Raw genomic sequence first — 24,198 nt, 5'->3', positions numbered from 1 at the left:
GGACAATTTCGCCGGAAATGACCCTCCTTCCCGCACTTAAAGCATTTGTTGTCCTTCGGTCGGCTTCTGCTTGATCTACTTTCTTTCAGTTTGTCTATCTCGGATTTCATGTCAAGAATCATCTTTTGCAGTTCCTTAAGAGTGCTGACTGTGTCGTCTTGAACGGAAGTCTCTACCGTTATGTCTGCGGCCCTGGCGTAACCTTTGTATTCTGTCCTAGAACGTTCGGCTTTCTCAAATGCTTCTAACTCTACAGCCGTTCTTACCGCTTCATTTAACGTTCCAGGTCTACTTTGTTGCACTTTTAGTCGCAGGTCAGAGCTGATCAGTGCGTCTATAAAGGAGTCTTTAGCCAAAAACTCCCATAACTCAGGCGCTGCGCCTGGGTAGGCCAGCTGTGTCAGCCTCAATATTCCCTGTCCTAGCTCTGGCAAACTTTCCCCTGCTTTCAAACAACGACTTTTTAACTGTGAGCGGTACAGTTCTGTTTGGTTTGTCGGAGAAAATCGTTGCTGTAGTGTTGAAGATAATTTAGTAAAATTGGCCTTATCTGCAGCTGGGAGATTACCCATTACGCCTTGCGCTAACCCCCTTAAGTTTACAGCGAGGTGGAGACCCTTGTCAACGTCAGACCAACGATTTATAGACGCGCACATTTCAAAATGAGTCAAGTAATCTATCCAGGACGTAAGACCGTCGCATGTTGCTGGTTTAACCTTCATTGTAGCCCATTTGGGTTCTTCAGCTGCTGTTGGTGTCCTTTGCAAATTTCTTAAATCAATTATTGGTTCTTTCTTATAAGGCCTATTGTTTGGGGAAGTCACGTTGTTGCCGAGCCTATTCCGTTCCTTTGGCGGACAAATTCCAAACTGTACGTCAATGCTTCTTTCTTGATTGTCAAATTCCTGCCACCTCGGGGTGCTTGACATGACGTCATCACCGCTAAGATATCCCACCTGACGTCGGCGTTGTGTCTTCGGCATACGCTCTTCCATTAGTGAAACCTTCCGGCGCATCTTTGCATCATTTGACTCCTGTTCTTGTTTCGACATAACGCCATCTGTTTGCATAGAGATATGTGTCTCCCTTTTTACTGGAGCTAATGTACCGCGTTTAGGTTTTCGGTGGTTTGTCTTTGGTCTTGCCCCATTGTTTATAACCTCGTTTTGTTGCTCCGTTGACTTAAAATGTGTTGTCGGCGTCTGTTGCTCTAGTGATATATTTAATTATGAGAACGCCTGCTGTGCCGGCGATAACGCTGGATACGCCTGTTGCGCTGATGATAACGCCGTGTATGTCTGCTGCGCCGACGATAACGCCGGTTCATTATTCTGTTGTGATAGTAGCGCCGGTGACGCCGCTTGTGCCTGTGCTTTATCGCTCGACATACTCATCTGGTCAATCTCCGCTTGCAGTCTGTCAATAGTTACGTATAACTCCTCAAGTCTCGACGTCATATTTACGCCGTACACCGCTGCCACCAATTTTGTAACGGTAAACTGTCTGTGGTCCACCGTTGTCCTTCCGGGTTCTGGCGTACAAAGGCGTTCGAACCTCCAGGAGTAAATGTTCTGACAAATAAGCCAACGCTATCTCTGACAGTTTCCACAGTTTATTTGCAAAACAGATAAAAGACCAGTAGCAACAGGGCAGTGCGTCCTATTATGCGGGCACCCAAAGATATCTATGTAGTTAGTCACTCGGTGCCGTGAGGATAGCAACGCAGAGGCTCCGGCATTCCCAAACGCCGCTACGGCGTACCCGGCGACAACCCGTGCGCCCGCCGACGTCAGCCCTCTGCCGTTCCGGTCCACTGGTCCCCTCACGTCACCGAGTGCTCACCTGTCATTGCTCTCACCTGTGTGTTCTTCGCTTGACCGCTCTCCCAGATATTGAAACCAGGTTATTATTATTATTATTATTAAGAGATTAGCGTCCTCTATTATGGCCTTTCGGCCTTTCAGAGGACGAGGTACAGTCAGCGGTATATATAGGGCCTACACCTGAGTGAGCCCACATAATATGACGTAATCAGTACACGTAACAATACAGGTGACACACGCTTGATACAAATCACAAATGTTTACGTATTCATTACAGATGTGATACCCAGGTCCGGTCACAGTACGCTTCGGTCCCGTATTTATATTTCAGGAACCACAAGTCCGGCGGCAATATGAATTTAAACACATTCGGTAAGTTTATTCGTATCTTATTCTTAAGAATTCGTGTGATGAAGTGAGGGTGCATATTGTGAACGACTTCCATTTTGATAAACAACAGATACATGCTTGATCATGGAATACAGAAGTGACGTCGGATGCTCACTTCCGCTTGATATAATTACGACAGCACACAGTAGACGGCACTGCTACAAATTAAGTAAGGCAGTAGTTCTGAGTGGACGACTCGTCGAGATATCAAAGTGCAGAAGACTACACAGAAGACCGAACGTTATCTGATATAATACAAATAACCACGTGACACCTTTAACACTTCTATACATAGCGATTCCCCTGCATAGATTATTGTGTGACATTTACTTACGAGAGGTAGTTATAGCACGTGTGAAATAGATCCCTTCTTGTTTCTCGAAATGTTGACACCTCTCACGTGGAAAATAAATTGCTGTCGATCAAAGTTCACTACACATCTCGCCCCTATCTAAATTATTGGTGTATTTAAATTATAAGTGCTGGAGAGTTACATTTGATATAATTGCATATTTTAACAAACTAGATATACAAAAAAATGTTTTTTTTTAGTTTTAGTTTAAACATATTTTATTGCCAAAATAAATTTGAACAAGGGAATTGGGCACAAGTTATTACAACTTATTGGAGCCCTCTCCCAACATACATTTTCAAATACATGTTTATAAAGAGATAGGCTTAAACATAAATTATACATATTAAGCATTCACACACAGACATAAATACGTCATCGTATAAGAATCTTTTAAAACCTTTTGCTGGATTTAATGAAATTTTGCACATGTGTAAAGACAAAATAGTTTAGGTCCTCAGAAAGATCGTTATTACCAAATAAAAGAAGCTCTAAATTCAAATCTACTTCTAACTCAGCCAAATTTTGAAACAAAATGTGTCTTTCATTTCTGAAAGTTTGACACTCGAAGAAGAAGTGAAAGGCATTCTCACAAGGATGTCCACAGGAGCACACTGGATTTTCAGCAAGATTTACTCGATAAAGATCGTATTTAAGGGAACTACAACTGTGTCTAAGTTTAGTATGTATTATGTTTAACTTCCGTTCACCATAACTAAAATAGATAGGTGGGGATTGTTGTGTATTTAAAGTAAGAGAGGTTTTAAACAAATTTATGGAAGGCAGTGACCGTACAGAGAAATCTAACAAATTCCAGCTACGAAGTGTAGAAGGTATAAAAGAGAGGTTTGTAAGAGAAAGCCCAAATAGAGGAACTCTATAATCATTGTTATTTCTAAGATTGTATCGGTTATTATCTGCAACAATAGGTGGCAAGAGATCGTTTAAATAATCTGGAGTTAGCTTGTTATGCATTTTAAATAAAAGTTGAAGTTTTCTTCGTTTTCGACGATTCGAAAGTGTATCTAAACCAGTTTCAAAATGTAAATTTTCTATACGTGCATAAGAAGGAAGGCCAGTTATAATACGAGCAGCTTCTCTTTGGGCTTTCTCTAATTTATCTGATTCAGTATTAGTGCAACCGTCCCACAATTCACACGCATACTCTAAAATTGGTAAAATAAAAGCTTTGTAAATTTTTAGGAGACTATTTCTATTTAACAAATATTTCAACCTTCTTAAAACATTGATTTTCTTCATAACAGACATATATGTAGCAATGATATGATCCCCCCATTTTGCGCTAGAATTAAAAATTACCCCCAAATGCCTATGATGATCAGTAAAATTCAAATCTTTCCCATCTAACTTCAGGTCTAAATCATCATCTATGTCAATCGAATTAGAAACAAATATTACCTCAGTTTTATCTGGATTGAAAGTAACCAACCAAGTTTTAGCCCAAACGTTTAAAGAATCAAGATCCCTATTTAAGACAGTTTGGATTTCAAGACATGATGAGGAAGACTTTAATAAAGAAGTGTCGTCTGCAAAAAGGCGAGCAGATGATTCAAGCACATCGGCAATATCATTTATGTATATAAGAAACAAAAGTGGTCCAAGAATGGAACCTTGAGGAACCCCTGCTGTTTTTTTTTCAAATACTATTGTAAAAAAGTATAAGGAGCGCTTAGAAAAAGTATCAGTTAAAGAAATTCTGAGTATCAAATTTAATGTTACCTCTTCAGAATGATCAAGTATTTGTTAAATTCTAACATTATTTATTTACCAGTAAGGGGATATAAAATTTCAATGTAAAGTTAGGTTAAAGATTAATTTATAGGCCACGAAATGCCTCAGGTTAAGTAAGAGATCAAGATCTATCAATAAGGATGTGATGTAAAGTAGGGCAAAAGTCAATATATAGGCCACTGGAGGTCATTAATGACCAATACACATACGCTAATCCCCTTCGGAGGCCTCAAGCTGTTTAACACATGTGTATGGGCATCAGGACCCACGCAAGGATTACATGACCATGAAAAGTGACTGTGGTAACAAACATGTAAGGAAAAGGGAGATAATAAGTTAGTAATGATTAAGTCGGTCATAACTATACCATTAATGTTTTCATTCTTCCGGTTTTTTTTTTTAAATAATATGTCAATTCCCTTGTCAGTTATGAGAAAGTGAAACAACTTTCTCCTCTTTTTGGGGAAAAGCATTCACTTTCCAGGAACTATTTTCACCAAAAGACACGTTCAAATATACCATTCTTTTAAAGATACACAAGGCTTACAAAGTTTGGTAACATAATTATATTACCGTACATTTGTGTTGTTTGTACCAAGTTACATAGTTACAATGTAAAACAATTATTCCCTTTAAAAAATAACCCGGAAAAAATATATCACCAGATACATATGGGTTCCGTTCAGTGAGTTACAAACTTATCAAGATATTTTTTTTCATTAAACCTGGTATCATTTTGTTGTTTTATCTCCACAGATACAGAAATACAGTCACTGGTTTCCGCAGCGGTCGAAGCCAAGGACAGAGCTTACTGTCCGTACAGCAATTTCCGGGTCGGCTCAGCAGTCCTCTGTGCTGATGGATCTATTGTCACCGGTAGGGTTGTTTATTTGAGAAGATACATGTCACCTCGGATAATTGAATTACTGAGGGATGTTTCTATAGTGCTACCACACTGAAATGTCATAACTTTGACACGGTAGCTGAGCATCCCACTCGGTCTCATTACACTACAGGGGTATTTGTACCAATCATTAAAGCTGATAAAACTGATGAGCGTTATATTATAAATTAATTTCAAAGATTGCTACAATTTTTTTTACAATGATTCGCATTTGTGTTTTGAGAGGACGATTCCGAAATATCAAGTATCATCCCGAAACAGCAGTGGTACCTTAACATAATGCCACCTTGCCATCCGGTCGTAGAACTGCACCGTAATAAATTACGTCATCAAACACTGACCAACAGTACTGTTAGAGAGGGTAATGCCATTTCAGTAAAACTGCTCTTTTAAGTGTCCCAAAATTTAACCCTTTTGTCAACTTATTTTGTAAATAGGATACTTACATATCAATAAGGAAATAGATAAAGTTTTTATCTGTTTTACATGATTGTAACACAAGTTTAGCATATAAAAAGTATTATAAAATAGTTATTAGATATTAATATTTAATATTATTATTAATTATTTAATTATTATCATGTAAGTTAATGTGAAATTAATAAATAAAAATCATCAAGTTACATTTATAAACTGATGTAAGCAATTAAATTGAATTTATATTTATACCTGTAACAATATGCACATTTAAGCACTAAAATAAAATATTATTTTAAATAAACCTGTAACAATATGCACATTTAAGCACTAAAATAAAATATTATTTTAAATAAACAGTAAACCCCTAAATGAAGCTGAATTATCACTGACTCGTTTATCTATGACAATACATTATCCACTTTATCTAGATGTTATGTCCTTTCGCAGCCTTTGATAGTCAAGTACTAGATAAGTCTCTACTAGAAAACACAAAACACTCTAATCCAAGATGGAGAAGCTCGGATGCTGAATCAGCATAGGTCATCGGGTCGATCGTCCCAGTCTGATAACGGTCCTTCAAGGTGGCCAGGCGTCTGTCAATGTTGGCGTATTTCTTCTTCCGGGGTTGAATGGTACATTCGCATCTCTCTGAATCAAGCTGATGTCACTCATGCTCTGTGTGTACTTAAGCGATTGTATGATGGTGTAGATGTTGGGGTGAACTGAGTTTGAATATCTCCAGAATGTCCTGTTGTCATGCCTTCAAATCTGTCTGTAGATGAATCGCTTAACGTTGATCTGAGCGTAAGCCATCCTGTACATGTATCAAACCACACAGATAATAATATCACTCAAATTAAACACACTTGGCACTAAGCTGACACTAGGTACAAGATTAATCATTATATGTGTGACAAAAGTTCAGTAATAAATCAAGCAATGAGAAATTGATGCTTCAAAGTGCAGATTGAAATACGAAAATTCTCCAAAATGTGCTGAGACTTTATACATTTCCCATTGAACAGCTTGGGATTGGAACAGATTTAACAAACATATTTGATTCCTTTATTTTACAGTTATTCACAGTTTTCTGAACAGTTATCAGAACTTGTTATCTGATTTACCTGTACAAGTTACCTGTACAACAATTCTGCACCAGACTATAACATACTTTCATCACAACTGACCTCCTATGTAAACATGTTGTCGTAGGCAGAGTTGGAGTTCAGGGAAGACCCCTTTTCCATTACGGATACTTTCTGGTTATGGACAAACCATGTTAATTGAAGCGTCACTGTATGTAGCGAAGTCTGTGTCTCCTCAGAATAGGGTCACTTTTTATATACAAAACGTATTTAACAGAAAATGGCGAACACTTCCTTGTTATGCCTGAACATCGTATTATGATAACAGTAATATAATTGGCCATGATGATGATGATGATGTAATGATGATGATGATGGTGATGACGATGATAGACGTAAGAATTGGCCAGGATGATGATGTATGATGTATGATGTAATGATGATGATGAAATGATGATGATGATGATGATGATGAATTGGCCATTATGATGAGGATGATAATGTAATAATGATGATGATGATGTATGTAAGAATTGGTCATGATGATGTATAGTTGTATGTGTATGTATGTGTGTACATATGATGATGGTGATATTGATGATGACGCCACTCTTTATATTAATAATATGTAGAAAGATTTTGTGCACTAATTATATTATGTAATAAATGCTTATGAAAAATAAAACAAATACAAAAAAAAAAAAAAAAAAACAATATAATTTCATTCTATTCCGTTACTTAGCTAGCAATACAAACTTCAAATACAATGTGTAGGATGACAGAAAATCGTCTTCATTTTGGAGACTTTTGAAGTTTCAGAGTCATTGAAATGTTTTGAAGTGAATCTCACACAGCTAAATGAACTTCTATGAACAACAGGAAGTTTTACAAGCGACCATTGTTTATGTTTGTCTTACTTGCTCAACAGGCGTGAACGTGGAAAATGCATCCTATGGCCTTAGTGTCTGCGCAGAAAGGGTAGCGGTGTGGAACGCCGTGGCCCAGGGTCACAAAGACTTTAAAGGCGTTGCCATATCATGGTATTTTCTCAATAAATTTCTTTATCAACCCAATTTGCATACTTAAGATCTGTGTGACTTTATTATATTATTGTATTACAATGAAGTACACGTTGCCGTTAATGTCAGCCCCCGATCTTCTGTCATGACCCAGTGCCTGTCCGCACATCATTTCTACAGAATGTCTGATTGACATACTTATTTTGTTTGGAAGATATTTCATTGAACAAGGAGTAGAGGTGACAGAGATAAATCTGTTTAAAAAGGGGGACTTTCACAAATTATTACACCCGGCCCGAAGGGGCGCAATAGGGGAAATATAGCAAATTCTTTAAAATCCTACTACTCCTGTGGGAATGTTGTATAAAAGATAGGTTTCGGACCCCTAGAGTGGGAGAGGCGGGGCCTATAATGAAAACAGAGCGAGTTCTTTGGAATTCTGCTCCTCCTATAGGAGTGATTGAATTTGCCCAAATTTGGTCTGAACCATCCTGTGAGAATCGGATTTGTATTATGTGTGGGTCTCGGCCTCCGGGAGCGGAAGGTGCAGGGCCCAATAGGGAAAATACCATACGCCCCCTGTAGGAATGATTAGATATTGCCTATAACTGGCCTGTTGACATTATGGTATTTTTTTATTTACTTTTTGTTTTGTTTTTGTTTTTATTGTTTTTAGTCTAGTGCAGGTCCTCGTGCATCACTATCATTTTTATGTCGGTTCCTCTTGGTACCTGGTTGCGTATTTTGGTACTGATAAGAAAAACAAGATGGTTGACAGTAACGGGCGGCCTTCTTTAATTTGACAGTTAAAAATATCATTGCTATTTCTTACGGGAATTCTCAAATTTAGGAGTAAATGAGCAGACAGAAGACGATATAAAGGGATAATATCCAACTTTTAAAGAACAAATGCAGATCAAACAATGGTTTTGTATGTTGTATATATTTGTGTTTTCCCAGTGACGTGAAGGGAGACTTCAAGGGATCGTGTGGTGCTTGTAGACAGGTATTTGCAGAGGTAAGAAAACAAGGGTCGAAATATTGACCACGGGAAAATATAAAATGTTCACCTGGTCCAAACCAAAGAAATTAACAGTTCAGGTCTTGTTTATTTTTTTACGTTTATAAGCAGTTCAGAAAAAAGAAAAACACGACAAGTGAAACATGTATGTATGACGCCTAATGCTTGTAAGATGTCTGATTTCGTATTTATATATGTTAATATGGAACGATATTGTTGATGTAACTTTTCTGTTTGTTTAGTTCAACTTGGATATGCCATTATACCTGGCCAAGCCGGACAAGACCATAAAGGTGGTCACAGTTTCAGAGTTACTTCCCATGTCCTTTACACCGAAAACTCTACAAGAAGAGCGCATTTAGCTAGGATGAACGAATTGACTCAAAGGATATTGCAGCCCAACAAAATGACTACTAACTGATCGAATCAGATAACATGAAAATATATAATTTTGAAAGAAAAATGTCTTACGAGTTTTATGTCAAGAATAAAGAGAATCCACAATGGAGGTATTACATGAAAAATTTGGTATCCTACATACGTTATGTAGTTCAGTGATATATGTAGCTCATGCCATGTTGGTTCGACACTGTACTCCAGATAATGGCGATGTGTTTAACATATTTTAAAGAATATTTAATCAAATATCTAAAATAGGATTTGGGCTCTCGTTGTGAATGTACTGTAACTTAATACGTGGATGAACAATGTGTCTTTTTTTGAGTACAATGTCGGTCAACACATAAAAGCTCACAAGCGCCATCAACCAGTAAAACATGCTGTGATCCAAAAGGAAATAACATTAAACAAACCAAAAGGTGAAAGACAAATGCAAAAAACTTAAATTGGTATGTTAACATAAAAGATTAAAATATTACGTCATAGTCTATTATATAGACCAACAACTTTCAGGTAATGTAGAATTTTACAAATCTCAACAGTTTCAAAAAGGGTTTTTAGACATGTAATTTTACGATAAAAATATTTTCGAGTAGACAGAAGGTCAATACTGTCCAAGAAACGAGCACAAGGAACAATCAAAGGGAACATACGTATGAAATTTGAGAGATATTCATTTAGTACTTCTTAAGAAATAGTGCTAACAAATAATGTTGACGGACGGACGGACCACGGACGCAGAGCGATCTGAACAGACCAACACCTGATGACTCAAGTAGTGGAATGCCATACAGACTACAGTAACGTCCCTTTAGTCAAGTTCTTCGGAGTGACGTCCCCTTACCCAACATGGCTGCTTCCTTGTTTGACCGGTCCAGATGCACCTCAAAGATATACTGTTACTTACTTTTTTCACTATTTTGCAACATTGCAATCGCTTCTATTGATAGCCACGATATTTTCACACCAAATGACATTTTATCGTCCGTTGACAACACCTGCTTAGTATTACTGACAGAGTTTTCAAACATGGACACGTCAGATTTATTTGACAACCTGGCCATCAAAACGTTCGTGAATGAACCGCTTGTGCAGTTTGGTTTAATTGAAACAACTACATTTGTATGGCCAGGCGGAAAGACTTTATCTGAAGACTCTACTAAGAGTAAATCAGAAATAATTATTTTTGAAAGGAGAATTGCGGACAGGACTTGTTTGCTTATGAGAAAAAATCCGTCATCTCTTCGTCCAATCTTCTATTCTGGTTTTTTAAGTCAAGCAAGTTTGATTGACTTTATTAACACTCATTGTCACACATACAGGTCACCTGATGGAGGACTCAGTATAGAAGGTCACCATAGAAAGGAAATATTAAATACACTTTTCTCTGTAGCTCAGGTGTCACGTGTAACTATGGGCAAAATGATGGACTCGCATAATACTCCAGCAGATATTTCTGAAGAAGCACTGCACAACCAAGAAAAGATGCAAAATAATAAAGATATACATGAAGACAATTCCTGTTTTATTCATGAAGATGGGAAATGTGACAAGAAGGATTTTAATGATAAACAATTTTATAAACACGAAGATATACCACAATGTGAAAGGATTAGTGAACCAACTAAAGAACAATTTTTCCACGAATACTTAAAAATTTCAAAACCTGTAATTATAGAAAAAATGACTAAAACATGGCCTGCATTTCAGAAGTGGACAAACAATTTTTTCAAAAAAGAATATGGAAATCGTGATGTCTACATAAAATTGACACCAAAAGGAGAATTTGAAGGAGTGGAACAAGCCGATCTATGGGATAATTTCAATACTTTCTCCATCCCACCTGAAGTTATCGTTCAATTGCATCATTCAGAATTAGTTGTTGTAAGACCAGCGTCTTTAAATTTGAAGTTTTCAGAGTTTTTGGATACAATTGAAAAAGTAACCAGAGGAGACTTGAAAAATGTGTCAGCATATTTAGAATATTCATCAATCCCTCAGCATCTGCCAGAATTAGAGGATGACATCAGAGAAATGCCCTTTGTCAATCCAAGGGTCCATAAACTGGAACATTTGAACATATGGCTGAGTGATGGAAACACCCTAGGAAAACTTCATTTTGATCCATATGATAATTTTCTTTGCCAGGTGAGATATAATATATTACATACGAGTCTCAGACATCAGTGCAGCTTTTTGAAAAGTGATTTGTTCCGTGTTAAGATTGTTGATAACCCATCGTCTGCTTGTGGACATTACTGTGAGGACGTTGGTCATTTTTTCCCAGAATGTAAGCTTTATAACAGAGTAAGAATAACACTTTTTCAAAGTATAAACATGTTGAATATAGATCAAGTGAATTTACATCTATTTTTATTTGGAAATGAAAATCTCTCCCTAACTACCAATACAGAAGTATTCAGACACGTGCAAATTTTTATCAAATCCAGCAACAGATTTTCAGTAAAATGTACTAACTGTTAAATATATTATGTATGCCTTGTTAATGTTATCATGTTAATATTATCATGTATTGTATAAGAGGCAGTTATAAGTTGAAATAACACATGCCTAGTCCTCTGCTCAATTTTGGGGCAATAAATATGTTTAAATCAAATCAACGACATGAAGTGATCAGTCAGCCAATAGAATATACTGTTAGGCTTCTTGATTAAACTGTTTCATTTTGAATTTAAAAGGAAGGTAAGAAGAATTTATACTTCTAAATTTCCATGTAGTGAATAAAGTGATTAATATTCTTTCAAGGGTATATTGATGTGTTCAGTAGAGATCCTCACAATGTGTGAAACATTCATTGATATGAACTTAAAAATAATGTGATATTGTTCTGGTAAAATTTGACAAAATAACAACATTAAATCATTAAAAAAGAAAAAATTGTTCCTTAATACCGACATGCTTTATTAAAAAAATTTACTTTGCTTGTGTATTTCATTTTTAGAATACCAAATCTATCAAAGATGTATGATCATTTAAAAAGTACATTTATTAATGCGAGCAATAAATGTTAGCACTTTTTTGTTGACAGGTTCATGGACAGAAACAAGTGATACTGTTTGAGCCACATCAAAATGAGAATCTCTATGAGGCCCACATACAAGAAGCAGTTCTCTCTTACAACGAAACAACAAAAGAATTCCGCCGGAGCAACCTTGTGGACAGTACATCCATGGTTATGTCCCCTGTTGACATTCTGAAACCAGATTTTGAGGTTGTACAATATGTTTTCTTTTAAATTCAAAGGGAGGTAACTCGAATTATGATTATATAACTTGCATAAGCTATGAATCCAAGAGTCACTTTTGAAAATTGATTTAAAAATACATATTTTATGTACCCTTGGAATGTCATAGCAAAAGTACTTGTTATCATACAGATTATTAATGTTGATTATTTAGAAAACTGAAAGAAAACATCTAACATCTCTTTGATAACAATGAAAAAATTTGAGTAGTATTGTGAAGGTGAAATGACAGGTTTTGTCTCTATTGGTTAGATTCTGATTTCAAAAACCAATCAATTGCCATTGTATTGGGAAATGCAAGGTTTAAAAAAAAAAATTGAATATAAATGTTGATGATCATTTATTGTAGTATTCAGTACATAATTCTATCATGTCAGATACAAAATGAATTTCTGATAGGTGATAGCTTTAACAATTGAAATGATCATTTGGTCTGCCATTCAGAATATGCTTGAAATTTCATAAACCAGATACCCCTCCTGTAACTTTCAGAAGTTTCCACGATTCCGATCGGCCATGCCTCTGAACTGCACATTAAAGGAAGGAGATGTTCTTTTCATGCCAAGTTTCTGGTGGCACGAGGTCCAGTCATCCCCTAACGGAACAGCTGGACATAACCTTGCAGTGAACTTCTGGTCAGTCTTAATAATAACATAAAGGGAAATTAGGTTAATTGAAATGTTTGTAAATAACTCGGGGTAAAAGCCAGATTTCATAAATTTTTATTCAAGGTTATTCCTCGTAGTTTACTATTTGATTATTTTCCTTCTGAATGTCATAATGTAGCACTTTCTAAAATTAGATTGCCACATTTTATTCACAAGTGATTGTTTGAAAGTATCACATACTCAGATATGATGTCTTGGTTCTAAACATAGTAATATATGTTGGCCTGTGCTTTTCTGATACAAAAGTCTATACATTTTCTTTGGAAAGTTTCTGAGAGAAAAATATTTGAAGCAATTCCCTTCTTACCTTACCCTTTCCACCCCTGTTTTTTTTTGTCCCTATTCTTTCCCTCATATTACATGAGCTCTCCATACATATGTTGACATGTGGTATGGACACGACAAATACTTTCCAAAGAAATATCTCAAGTTAGACTTATTAATTAATCTTATAAATTACTCAAGAAAGTCATTTGTCATCTATCAATCATGGGTTTTTCTTGATGTGTGTGTTTACTTATTGCTATGCTTTGTGCAAAAAAGTTTTCTAATGGAAAACTTTGTATTTAAATCTTAACAGGTATGATCCTTTCCTAACTAAAGAGTACCCATGTCCAGAGTGTCGATTGGACATCAACCCAAGGTATCGCCACCTGCTATGACCTCTGACCTGTCATTGGTGATGTGACCTTGATGTGACCATAGCATTTGACCCTTCAGTGAAGATGGAGGAGATTTACGTTGGAACCGGGATGTGTCATTGATAATGTGCAACTGTGAACTGTCATTGGTGTTCATGATTTTCAATCTTTATTCTGAGATCACATTGGAATGCGTGACCTGATTCTTTTTTCTTATTCTTTTTTCTTTCTTTTTTAGGGTTTCAAATTGTATTTTTTTAACTCTGAGAAAATGATTTGGAGGGATACCAAGGTTGGGACCCTGAATTCATCTCCCCCTTACATCATGGAGCATTTCACACTTTCACTAGTTCATTTTTATCACATTTACTCATCCACCATTTATTCTTCCATCAAATTCATACACAAGGGAAGAATAACCAGAGAAAGTAGATTTACACACATACATGCACACATACATAGCTATAAATTCTAACTTTTTAAGGTATCATCACCTGCTGTGACTTCTGACCTGGTGGTGATGTGACCTTTCTACACCATGACATTTGACCTGTCAGTGAAGATTAATGATATTTACTTTAGATCCAGAATGTCATTGATAATGTGGGACATTGTTGCTGTGACTTGTCAATGGTGATCAGGATGTTCAATCTCTGTGACCTTATTTTTGTTATATCTTACTATAATTGGTTCATTGTGACCCCTGACCTTCATTGTAGATCATGATGTGTGACCTTTGTAACACTTAACTTTCATTGGTTCTTTTGTGACCCCTGACCTGTCATTGTAGATGTTGATGTGTGACCTTTGTAACACTTAACTTTCATTGGTTCTTTTGTGACCCCTGACCTGTCCTTGTGTGACGTTTCTGTTGTGATACTTCTCCTTTCTTAGTTCTGTTTTGACCTCTAGTCCATCACTGTTTGTGTTGGCCTTACTGCTATTAGTGTATTTTATTTTTGCTTTAAATCATATTAACAGCCAGGATCATTTAAGGACGTGCCATGCTTGGATGATGAAGAAAAGTCGTGAGTTCTCGGAGAAAAACCATTGACCTGAGACCATTACCTGGTGACTGCCCTGAATAGGCCTTGAACTTGCAACCCACAGGTGGAGGGTTTGTGATAGAGACAGTCAGAGTGCATGTATGCTTTAACTACTCAGCCACTGCAGCCCCAACTTACTACTCTGATCCTTGCCCTTGTATGACTTTTATAATGTGATACTTGACCCTCTGTTCTTTTTGCATTGAAATTTGACCGGTCAGTTAAAATTCATTATTCTTGATCTGTCAGTCATGCTGATATTTGTACATCAACCACTGGGTTGTTGATTGACCATGTGGTTATGCACTGGCCTTTTTTCAAAGGTGACCAAGGTTCATGTCGCTTATCATACATCAGGAAGTATGGGTGCTATCTTCTCCCACTGCAATCCACAAGAGTGATTAATGTAAGCTATATTGACCTTTTTTCATAATTGTTGTAATTTTATTCAATTTTATTTTCAACACCAAGTCATTTAGTATCCATGATCTGTGAATTCTCTTCTTTGTCCTCTTATCAGTCAGTGGTATGTGTAGTGACCTTTCAGTTAGTATCCCTGACCTGTCAATGACAGTTTGTGATCCTTCTATGCTGTTTTATTGGATATTTTTCTCCATGACCCTTGACATCTTCACTTGTAAGGAACCTAAATACCTGAACTGTGGTCAGATGAAGAGGTCAGTTGGGTGGTGCAGTAGTAATGCACTTGCCATTCACCGAGGGGTGCAGGGTTTGATTTTGATAATGTTTTGTGTTTATCCTACAGCCCATGGTATCAACACCTTTAATTCTTACTGAAAATCAGGGCAGCAATATGGTCTTATGGGATGGGCTTATTACAAGACGTGGGCTTATTCCCAGATAATTATGTATGTGAGTGAATATTTTTGACATTTTCAATGATACATGACAGCTGTAAAATTTATCAGTTTGGAAATATATTTTGTACCTATAAATAAACAAGGTATGCTGGATTATACCAGCTTCTCTGCATTCTGTTACTGGCTTTCAGTCAGTATACTCAAAAGTTCATTTAAACCACAATCTAATTGCAGTTTTTTATATCCGTTTGGTTTTTGTAGTCGTGAGAATCTGTATTTAAGATGGCATCCATGGGACCAGAAAATATGGAAAATTGCTTATTTGACCACTTAAGATACATCTGCAGTTAGTGAGAACTTGATTTAAGAAATAAACAGTACAAGAAGACAAATTTAACTACGATACTATTATTAAATCAAATAAATATATATTAATATGGCTTTAGAAGTCTTTTTAACTAAATGATATTGGATTTTGTATATGTTTTTTAAGCTTTTCATTCAGAAAATGTTATTTTTTTTATATTAATCTCCATAGCACCATTAGTTTACAGTTAACTTTAGGATATACCAAATATGGAATTATTTTCCACAACATTGTCATTCCTAGAACACCAACTCTGGAAAATTAAAAGGAAGTTGTTTACAGAAATGTATATTGAAAGTCCTTTGATGTTTACTTATAGTCTGTTTCAGCTAAGATTTTATCGACTCATTTTGCAGATATGTTACTACATTCAGCAATAAAATAGACAGAAATTTTTATTTAGATGAATTATTATGATAGACATTTGAAACTACACTAAGTAATAGAAAACAATGTTAGATATTAAAACGTACATATATGTATATATTATATATTATACACTGTGTATGTATATATGTATATTATATATGTATATGTATATATTATATATTATACACTGTGTATGTATATATGTATATTATATATGTATATATATATATTATATATTATACACTGTGTATGTATATATATTATATATATATATATATATATATATATATTATACACTGTGTATGTATATATATATATTATATATGTATATATTATATATATTATATATATATACACTGTATGTATATTTGTATATTATATATACTTATATATATCTACTACAATAAACTTAAACATTCCACAAAAACATATACATTGTATTTTTTTAAATTTGCTTAATGTGTATATTTTGTATTTTCATCTAATCGTTTGCGCAATTACTGATAATCAAACTGTGTTCATGTTAATTAGTGTTATTTTTGCCAATTTTCATCACGTGAATTCCATGTTGTAATATGCATTAACAGGTTATGACTCTGTCCATGTCATAATTTTTATCATTTTATGAAAATCACTGACAATTGTTTGAATTTTGTGCGACGGGGTTAAGAATATGACATAATTTCAGCATTGATTGTGATGACTTCATACTTGAATACTTTCTTGAAAGAAGTGAGAATTTGATATCACTTTTACACAGGGATCATGTAATAGATCAGACCTTGATTTAATATCAATCCTCCCTTACATTTGTTACTAAAACTAAAAATGTCTGTTTCTGTGTCCACATGTTCTGCTAGATTCAATCAAATGTACAGTTTACTGTGTCATATATTTTTAAATCTTAACGTCTTTTTTTTCATTTTTATTTGTTATATAGTTCTTATGATCTGTTGAAGTCCAGCATAATTTTACATGAGGAGGGAGGCAAATCTACATTCTTGTAGATTGTCCTTCACAAGAGTTACAAAAAGGGAAATAATTCTGCTTTGTCTTCTCTACAAATAACTTAAGGTTTTATTTTATTGATTTAAACATTGAATTAAAATATACTAATAAACAGTTGTTTGTCTTCAAATCGATATATATGTATTAATTTTAAAAAATCGCAACATTTTGATTGTAAACACAGGTACAACGACGTGTACTTCTGAAAATGAATTAAATTCTAAAACAGATTATAACTGAATATGGATGAAGTTTATATAGACTTCAGAATTCAAGCATTTAGCATCATTGACGAATTCTAGAAGAACGAAGTGGCTGTGTAGTGCACTTGAAATCATTGTTTGACTCTACTGTGTCTAACTAAATTTGTTTTCAAAGGTGCTATTCACTAGCGTGTCTTTTGTACAATCTTCAATATGATAAAATATAATTCATTTTATTTATATAGTTTTCTTATTATTTTCTTAAAGAAAAATGGTGTGGAATTTACAGTTACGGTGATATGTGACCCATCACTATTGAGCTTGGAATGTTCAATTTCTTATATACGTTTGTGTGTCGTGTCGGATTGTACAGAAATACTTCTAGGTTACGACTCAATTTTATGAAAAAAGGTCCCTATTGCAGTTTATGTATTTTAAATATTTTTTTTTTATCTGAAAACTACACACATAATTGTGGTGTACGGTTCAGCATCAGTGTTTTATCATGCCTACAAATGATTGGCTGTACCGATCTGATACCGGTCAAGTTGCTTTTGGTCTTATATATATTGTAGTTTGAATTCAGACGTTGTTTTGTAATATCTGAAGTCGATGACTTCGGAACTGCTGGCCTATAAAAAGAAACAATATATGGACCGCGCCTAGTGCCATCCAAGCGGTGATTTTGAAAACTAGTCTTTTTCAGATACATTTTTGTGATAACATGGGTCAACACTATCTTACTCGAGATCACTTTTCATACGTAAAGGTTAAAAAAAAAAAAGAAAAAAAGGTCTAGTCGTAGGCCTTCCTGTGTTAAGTGAGTTTCATCTTCTTAGTCGATTGAAACTTGTTTTTTGATTTCCCCATTTTTCACGAAAGTGGATCCGCCTGAGTACATACACATAAACAAACTGAAGAGAAAAAAAAATCATTAAACAGTGTCCACTATATCTAAAGGGTGAGAGGGACCTGATAATTTGCCTATCATGGATGGATGTTTTTTTTTACCGCATGTTGATCAGACACCACGACACATCCAATAACCTCGTCAAGCACCCGGGGCAGTTGTAGATTCATCAAGACGTAAAGAATATGGGTTATTGTGAAGAGATTGACCACAGTAGAGATTACTATATATAGAAAGTGCTATTGTAACTATCTACCGTATATCCTCATGAAAACATCGACAAGAGTAGATACATATGTAATGCTCTGTATATACATTGGAGTGACATTTACAAGACATGGTTTATTACCCAAATCCTTTAAAATATGTAGATTTTGCTATTGTCTCATCATCTGTTTTTGTTACATAATCTCGCACGAGAAGCCATGCTGAATTACAAATTCACCCAACGAGTGTTGAAACTTCCGGAATCTTCACTGAGGAATGCACAATGGGAAAACGATTGTCGGATCAAATGCACGTGTATGGTACCACTTGGTGTAAGACATCATTTCTTTGGGGGATCTATTGATTGCAATATCGAAATCGATCAAATTATCTCGGACTACTGCGTTACATTGCTACATCAGCATTGTTATTTGTATCAAGGATGTAGGATTATCTGCAACGATCACTTTTCCATTGTATGTGACATAACTATCTGGCTAGAAGTCCCCCAGCGGGAAAGGACTTCAAATTTTGTATTGTGTCCGTCCTTCCGCTATCTTGTTCAGGTCCTGTCTTCTACAAATTAATCACAGGAAATTTATAATTTGGATATTCTTTCACTTTGGTGAGCTGATGTGTCGCATATAAAAAATATCACTCTGATCTACATTCACACCTGTGACCTACATAAAAATAGATTGTCCAAGCCCAATCTCCGACACTACCAGTTACTGGATCTTCATACTTTGGAATAGGTCTACCACGCTGAGATTTTGTGTCTCATATCAAGGTAGGTCCATCTGACCTACATTCAGACCTTTGACCTACATAAAAATAGATTACCCAAGCCCAATCTTCTACACTACCCGTTACTGGATCTTCATACTTTAGTATAGGTCTACCACGCTGAGATTGTGTGTCTCACATCAACGTAGGCCAATCTGGCCTACATTCTGATTTCTGAACTGCATGAAAGCTTCTTCTCACTGGAACGCCATACTTGGAATATAGTTTCACGTTGCTAAGGCGGTGTGTCGTTTATCAAATATCATCGATCTTAGTCCTTTGACCTACATCAAAGTAAAACTTTCTCCTACACCACTAATCACTAGCACTTCAAGCTTGGTGGGACGGTGTCGGCGGAGGACGCATTTCGGTAAATCATCTCTGTGGCTGATGTAAATAATCCATATTCAATCAACGTCACGTCACGTTAGAGCATAACAACCAATGGGATTTGACGTAGACGTTATTGTAGTCGTTCTTTATCCATTTCTCGCCACTTTAGACCAGCACAATAACAAAATCAGGGACTGGTTTGAAGGCATGCACAATTCACGAAGATTCAGGAAAATACATCTACAACTTGTAATTCAAAGTTTAGCTCTGTGCTTTTTTTCAGAATACCTTTTGTACAAAAGCGTCACACATAAATAGTGTACATCGGTAATATAGAGTTGGAAATCCTCATGTTTGCAATGTTGCATTCTTTCAGAAATTACGAAACAATGAGAGCATTTTTACACTGCATGAAATGATTTTTGAAGGATCATTACTATCAGTGTACTTTAGCTGAAGAAAAATGACGTATCAAAATTTGTTGATAAATTATACATCTCGTATCCCTCACGATTTCTTCATGATCAAGGCAAAGTATTTTCATTATCAAAGGCAAATTCATTCTGTTTAAGACACTTTAAATAGTTTTAATGAGCTCATTATATACAAACGAATCCGAATACATAATGTTCCATGTTTTTTAGTGGGGATTGCGCTTGCAGTCATCGAAATAGTCATAAAAACACATATCGAGTCTTCCCTGTGACTTATCATTTATGAACTTATATAACATGTTTCTTGTACAGAGCATGGCGCTGTGGAAAAGTAGTGTGTTTTTGTTGCAGAGGAAACGATATCCCAAAAGGAAGATTTAAAACCTCTTCCGGAATCATGGCCCAACGCGCAGTATTACAACAAACCTCGAGCAGTAAAACATCCACTTTTAAAAGTCGCATCTTCGCAAGCCAAAAAGGGACTCTACCCTAGTAACCAAGAACCCTATGAGGAAACTTAGGACATCGAGACAAATAGATGGTCATACAAAGAAGATTTAATGAGACCACAGATGGGACAGAGTAAGTTCCACCTACCGGTTAGATTGTTGTCTGTATAAGTTAAGTTTTGTAGGGTACGAAACATATTTGTATTTTTACTCCAGATTATGTTGTTGGTGCGTACTAATAATGTGAATCCCTTTGACGACAAATTCAGAAAAAAATGTGAAGACTTTAGTGTGATTGGCTGGTAAACGGTAAGCCAGTATTTTTTATACTGTATCCGATATTGGCGCATCATTACTGGCGATCAAAGTCCATTGTTTGTTAATTTGTTAATTTAATCCTCATTACACACCTATTAAACAACATTTTGCTAAACATTCCAATTCGCCAAAGAATAAAGACTGGCGGAGTTACGCTGTTGTAGAAAATCTTAAAAAAAAAAAAATGATAAACGTTCTGTTCATATCGCATTAAAGGAACAAGAGATCCATAGAACCTACAGCTTCTATCATTCACCTGGACATATCAGCAATCGCCTCAAAACATTCAAATTACAAGCATAGTGGCGAATTAATCCTAGAAGGTGAATTTAAAGAATTATTTTACATCCCATTTATCTAATGATACTCATGACCATATTTGGTAGTATTACCGTTATCCTAAAGAGAAAAGAGATTTAAAATAGCTTCCTCTATGATTCTAACTGACCTACCATTCATTCGCTGTGGAATCGTTCCCTTCCTCCCCTCGTTTATACAGAGGTGAGCCCTCTCCACACGAGGGTGCTTCAGACCAAATTGGGACAAACATGAAGAAAAAAGACTCAAAAGAATTAGAAATTATCTCACTTTATAGCTCATTCCCTCAGAACCTGCAGGCCGAGACCCACTGTTTACTCAAAATTGAGTGCTCTTCCCACAAAGATGCTTCAGACTAAATAATGTCAAAATCAACTAAATAGTTCATGAAAAGTGGACGGACCTTTCGGACAAGGTTGAGTTGAAAGTATGAAGACAACTGAAGTAACATCATAGAAGAGCAGTAAGGACAATGATGAAAATTGGATGAAGCATAAGTAACGACATGAGAGGATTAATACTAATGACCTAACTACATGTATGTGACATCGATTGGCTTATTGAGGCTTATTTTCAACGTCTTTTGTTTTACTGGTAAACACGGCTATCTCACGGACAATCAGCCAAAATGCTTGATCCTCAGTCACTGTCACACGAAGACATTGGACTGTAAACGGGCCAAGTTTTTTCCCTAAATCTGTCACTTTTACCATTCCATTCTGAAATGTTCCAAGAAAAATGTCATTTGTACACACCGCGTGTGTGTCTGTTTTTTCGACCAGACTAAGACTGGCTTCTAGCTTGCCATGCTCTAGACGGTCAGTCGGGTGTTCTTTCGACCCGGTATCAATAATTACTTTGTCAATATGCTGCGGTGTGTTGAACACAACTGTTATAGTGTCTTTATTTCTAGGTGCCACGTGGGTCCAAAAATAACCATCGATCGAATCATATGCCATATTTGGTGGAAATTCTGGCATAGTTTCTATGGTTGTGAAAACTTTTGCTGGCGGATTTTCTCCATTAAGCTGTTTTTTCATGACATCAAAAAATCTGTCTTTTAATGGCTGAATTTTCCCAGGAAGTGATGATTGTACACCAATATGTTGAAACAACGTCGGATGGATTATCCGTCTTTGAAATTGTAACATTAATATATTGAAATACAAGTATGTGAAATCTACTGGTTGTTCTTCATAGAACAATATAGTCATTTTCGCTAATTTTTCCAAATCTTTAGAATGAAACAATTTTCCTATGAATCCTAATTCCGAAAATTCCAGACACACCCATCCTTCTGACTCATTTATAATACGATCACTAATGCTCTGCATATACCCAGGTACGGTGTAAACGTCATCTTCTAGCTGCATGTAATAGGTCGATAATGGCTGGCTGTACATAAACAAAAATGCATAATCGGCGTTCTGCTTTGAACGCCACTTTCGTTTCTCTTCTGGGTCGTTATAGGTATGTTGTAGATTTGTTAACGAAGGGTAGAAGGTTTGTGGTGCCTGTATGACCTGTAGCAAGCCTGATTGGATATGATTTGGGTACTTCTGTTTCAGTGTTTCGGACATATTTTTCTTCCATTCATCATTAAAGTCAGCAAGGAAGACAACAATGTACATATCCGTTAACTCGGCATTTGTAGTATAATTGAATAGAGACTCCAACGTCTGGAAAAAGTAGGAACCTTTTTGTCGTTCAATTGTTGGAATACCGATCGTCAACATACCTGTAACAAGGAGATAAAGTGTTTGTTTATATGACATCAGTTTGGAGGTGTTGAATTATCATACAGATGTAAAGTGACTGATATTTTCTTTATTTATATACAGGTAAAAAAAAAAAAGACAAACCAGGCATTGCGCGGAATTACGTCTCGCGACATCTAGATGACTAAGCATTTGTAGATATACTGTAACACATTTATATTTCGCGTGGGGTTTATTTTCGCGTCAACACGCGAGGAGAGTCAATCGCCAACTCGAAACCTTCTTAATTGTTTTTTTTACGAAAATAACTCTTGATGGCATTTATGTTGATTTGGTTACCGATATCGGAGTCTTAAAGAGTTAAGGTCTCTCATAGTTCATCATTCGCGAATTTAAAGTCATTTCTAGATCAGCGTTCGCGAAATCAGGTATTTGCGAATATGTCTGAAGAGGTATGTTCGCGAAATAAAGTATTCGCGAAATCTAAATGAAATCCGGTATGTACAATTAACAATGTTTATTGAAAATTGTTGACAAAAATAAAAACAGGAAAAAATATTATGAAGGAGTTCTTTCTAATTTCAGATTTCACCAATTTTGTACCAATTTTGTACCTCTCGATCATTAAGCAAAATGGTCAATTTTGCTCTGATTTGCTTTGTTCTCTAGTATCTAACTATATACAAAATTTGGTTGCTATAGTATTTTCTCTCAGGAACTCCAGAAACCGCAACTTCTTAACTTTAATTAGTAGAATAAATCCACTTAATATTAATCCTAATCTTATCATGATATGCGTTGCACGTCATATCATTTACTTGTATGTGGTATTCGATCCAAAACAGAAATAAAATCACCTCAATTTAACTACAGCTAAATGAGTCAAGAACACGTATATACATTAATGGAAGGCGCGTGGAGTATTTTCATTCAATATGAATTTTGAAGGATTTCGTTCCAATTCTCAAAGCATATCAAAATCCCATTCTCATCTAACCCAAAATACACACGCACAAATACATTACTAGAGTGATCAAAATCCTATTTCTTTGTCCCTGATTTTAGTTACACGTATTTAAACCAAAATGTATTGCTGTAGTACTGGTAATATTTCAGTCTCTATGCTGATTCGTTGGTGCGTAAAATACAATAGGAATATTAGACATAACTAG

General features: G+C 35.7%; 3 protein-coding genes across 3 annotated transcripts in view; 2 read left to right on the top strand and 1 right to left on the bottom strand.

Annotated features, from left to right (window-relative positions):
• Positions 1-2,135: 2,135 nt before the first annotated feature.
• On the top strand, positions 2,136-9,128 carry LOC132563357 (cytidine deaminase-like). Its single transcript, XM_060228118.1, has 5 exons — positions 2,136-2,195; positions 5,074-5,193; positions 7,655-7,766; positions 8,706-8,763; positions 9,009-9,128. Exons 1-5 carry the CDS (start codon positions 2,177-2,179, stop codon positions 9,126-9,128), a joined length of 429 nt encoding a protein of 142 aa, XP_060084101.1. The 5' UTR covers positions 2,136-2,176.
• Positions 9,129-10,014: 886 nt separating this feature from the next.
• On the top strand, positions 10,015-16,426 carry LOC132563352 (bifunctional peptidase and arginyl-hydroxylase JMJD5-like). The gene is made up of 4 exons (XM_060228112.1): positions 10,015-11,313; positions 12,215-12,397; positions 12,923-13,065; positions 13,679-16,426. Exons 1-4 carry the CDS (start codon positions 10,015-10,017, stop codon positions 13,758-13,760), a joined length of 1,707 nt encoding a protein of 568 aa, XP_060084095.1. The 3' UTR covers positions 13,761-16,426.
• Positions 16,427-20,346: 3,920 nt separating this feature from the next.
• Positions 20,347-24,198, bottom strand: part of LOC132563356 (alpha-1,3-mannosyl-glycoprotein 4-beta-N-acetylglucosaminyltransferase C-like) — a 32,733-nt gene continuing 28,881 nt past the window's right edge. The window contains exon 4 of the mRNA XM_060228117.1: positions 20,347-23,046. Coding sequence (XP_060084100.1) covers positions 21,866-23,046 — 1,181 coding nt within the window. The 3' untranslated portion in view covers positions 20,347-21,865. The remainder of the gene's footprint in view (positions 23,047-24,198) is intronic.

The sequence above is a fragment of the Ylistrum balloti genome, unplaced genomic scaffold (genome assembly GCF_031769215.1).
Source record: "Ylistrum balloti isolate Yb309-2 unplaced genomic scaffold, AGI_CSIRO_Ybal_v1 Utg371686, whole genome shotgun sequence".
In the NCBI taxonomy this organism is placed as follows: Eukaryota; Metazoa; Mollusca; class Bivalvia; order Pectinida; family Pectinidae; genus Ylistrum; species Ylistrum balloti.
This window is presented reverse-complemented; position numbering and strand designations above follow the sequence as displayed.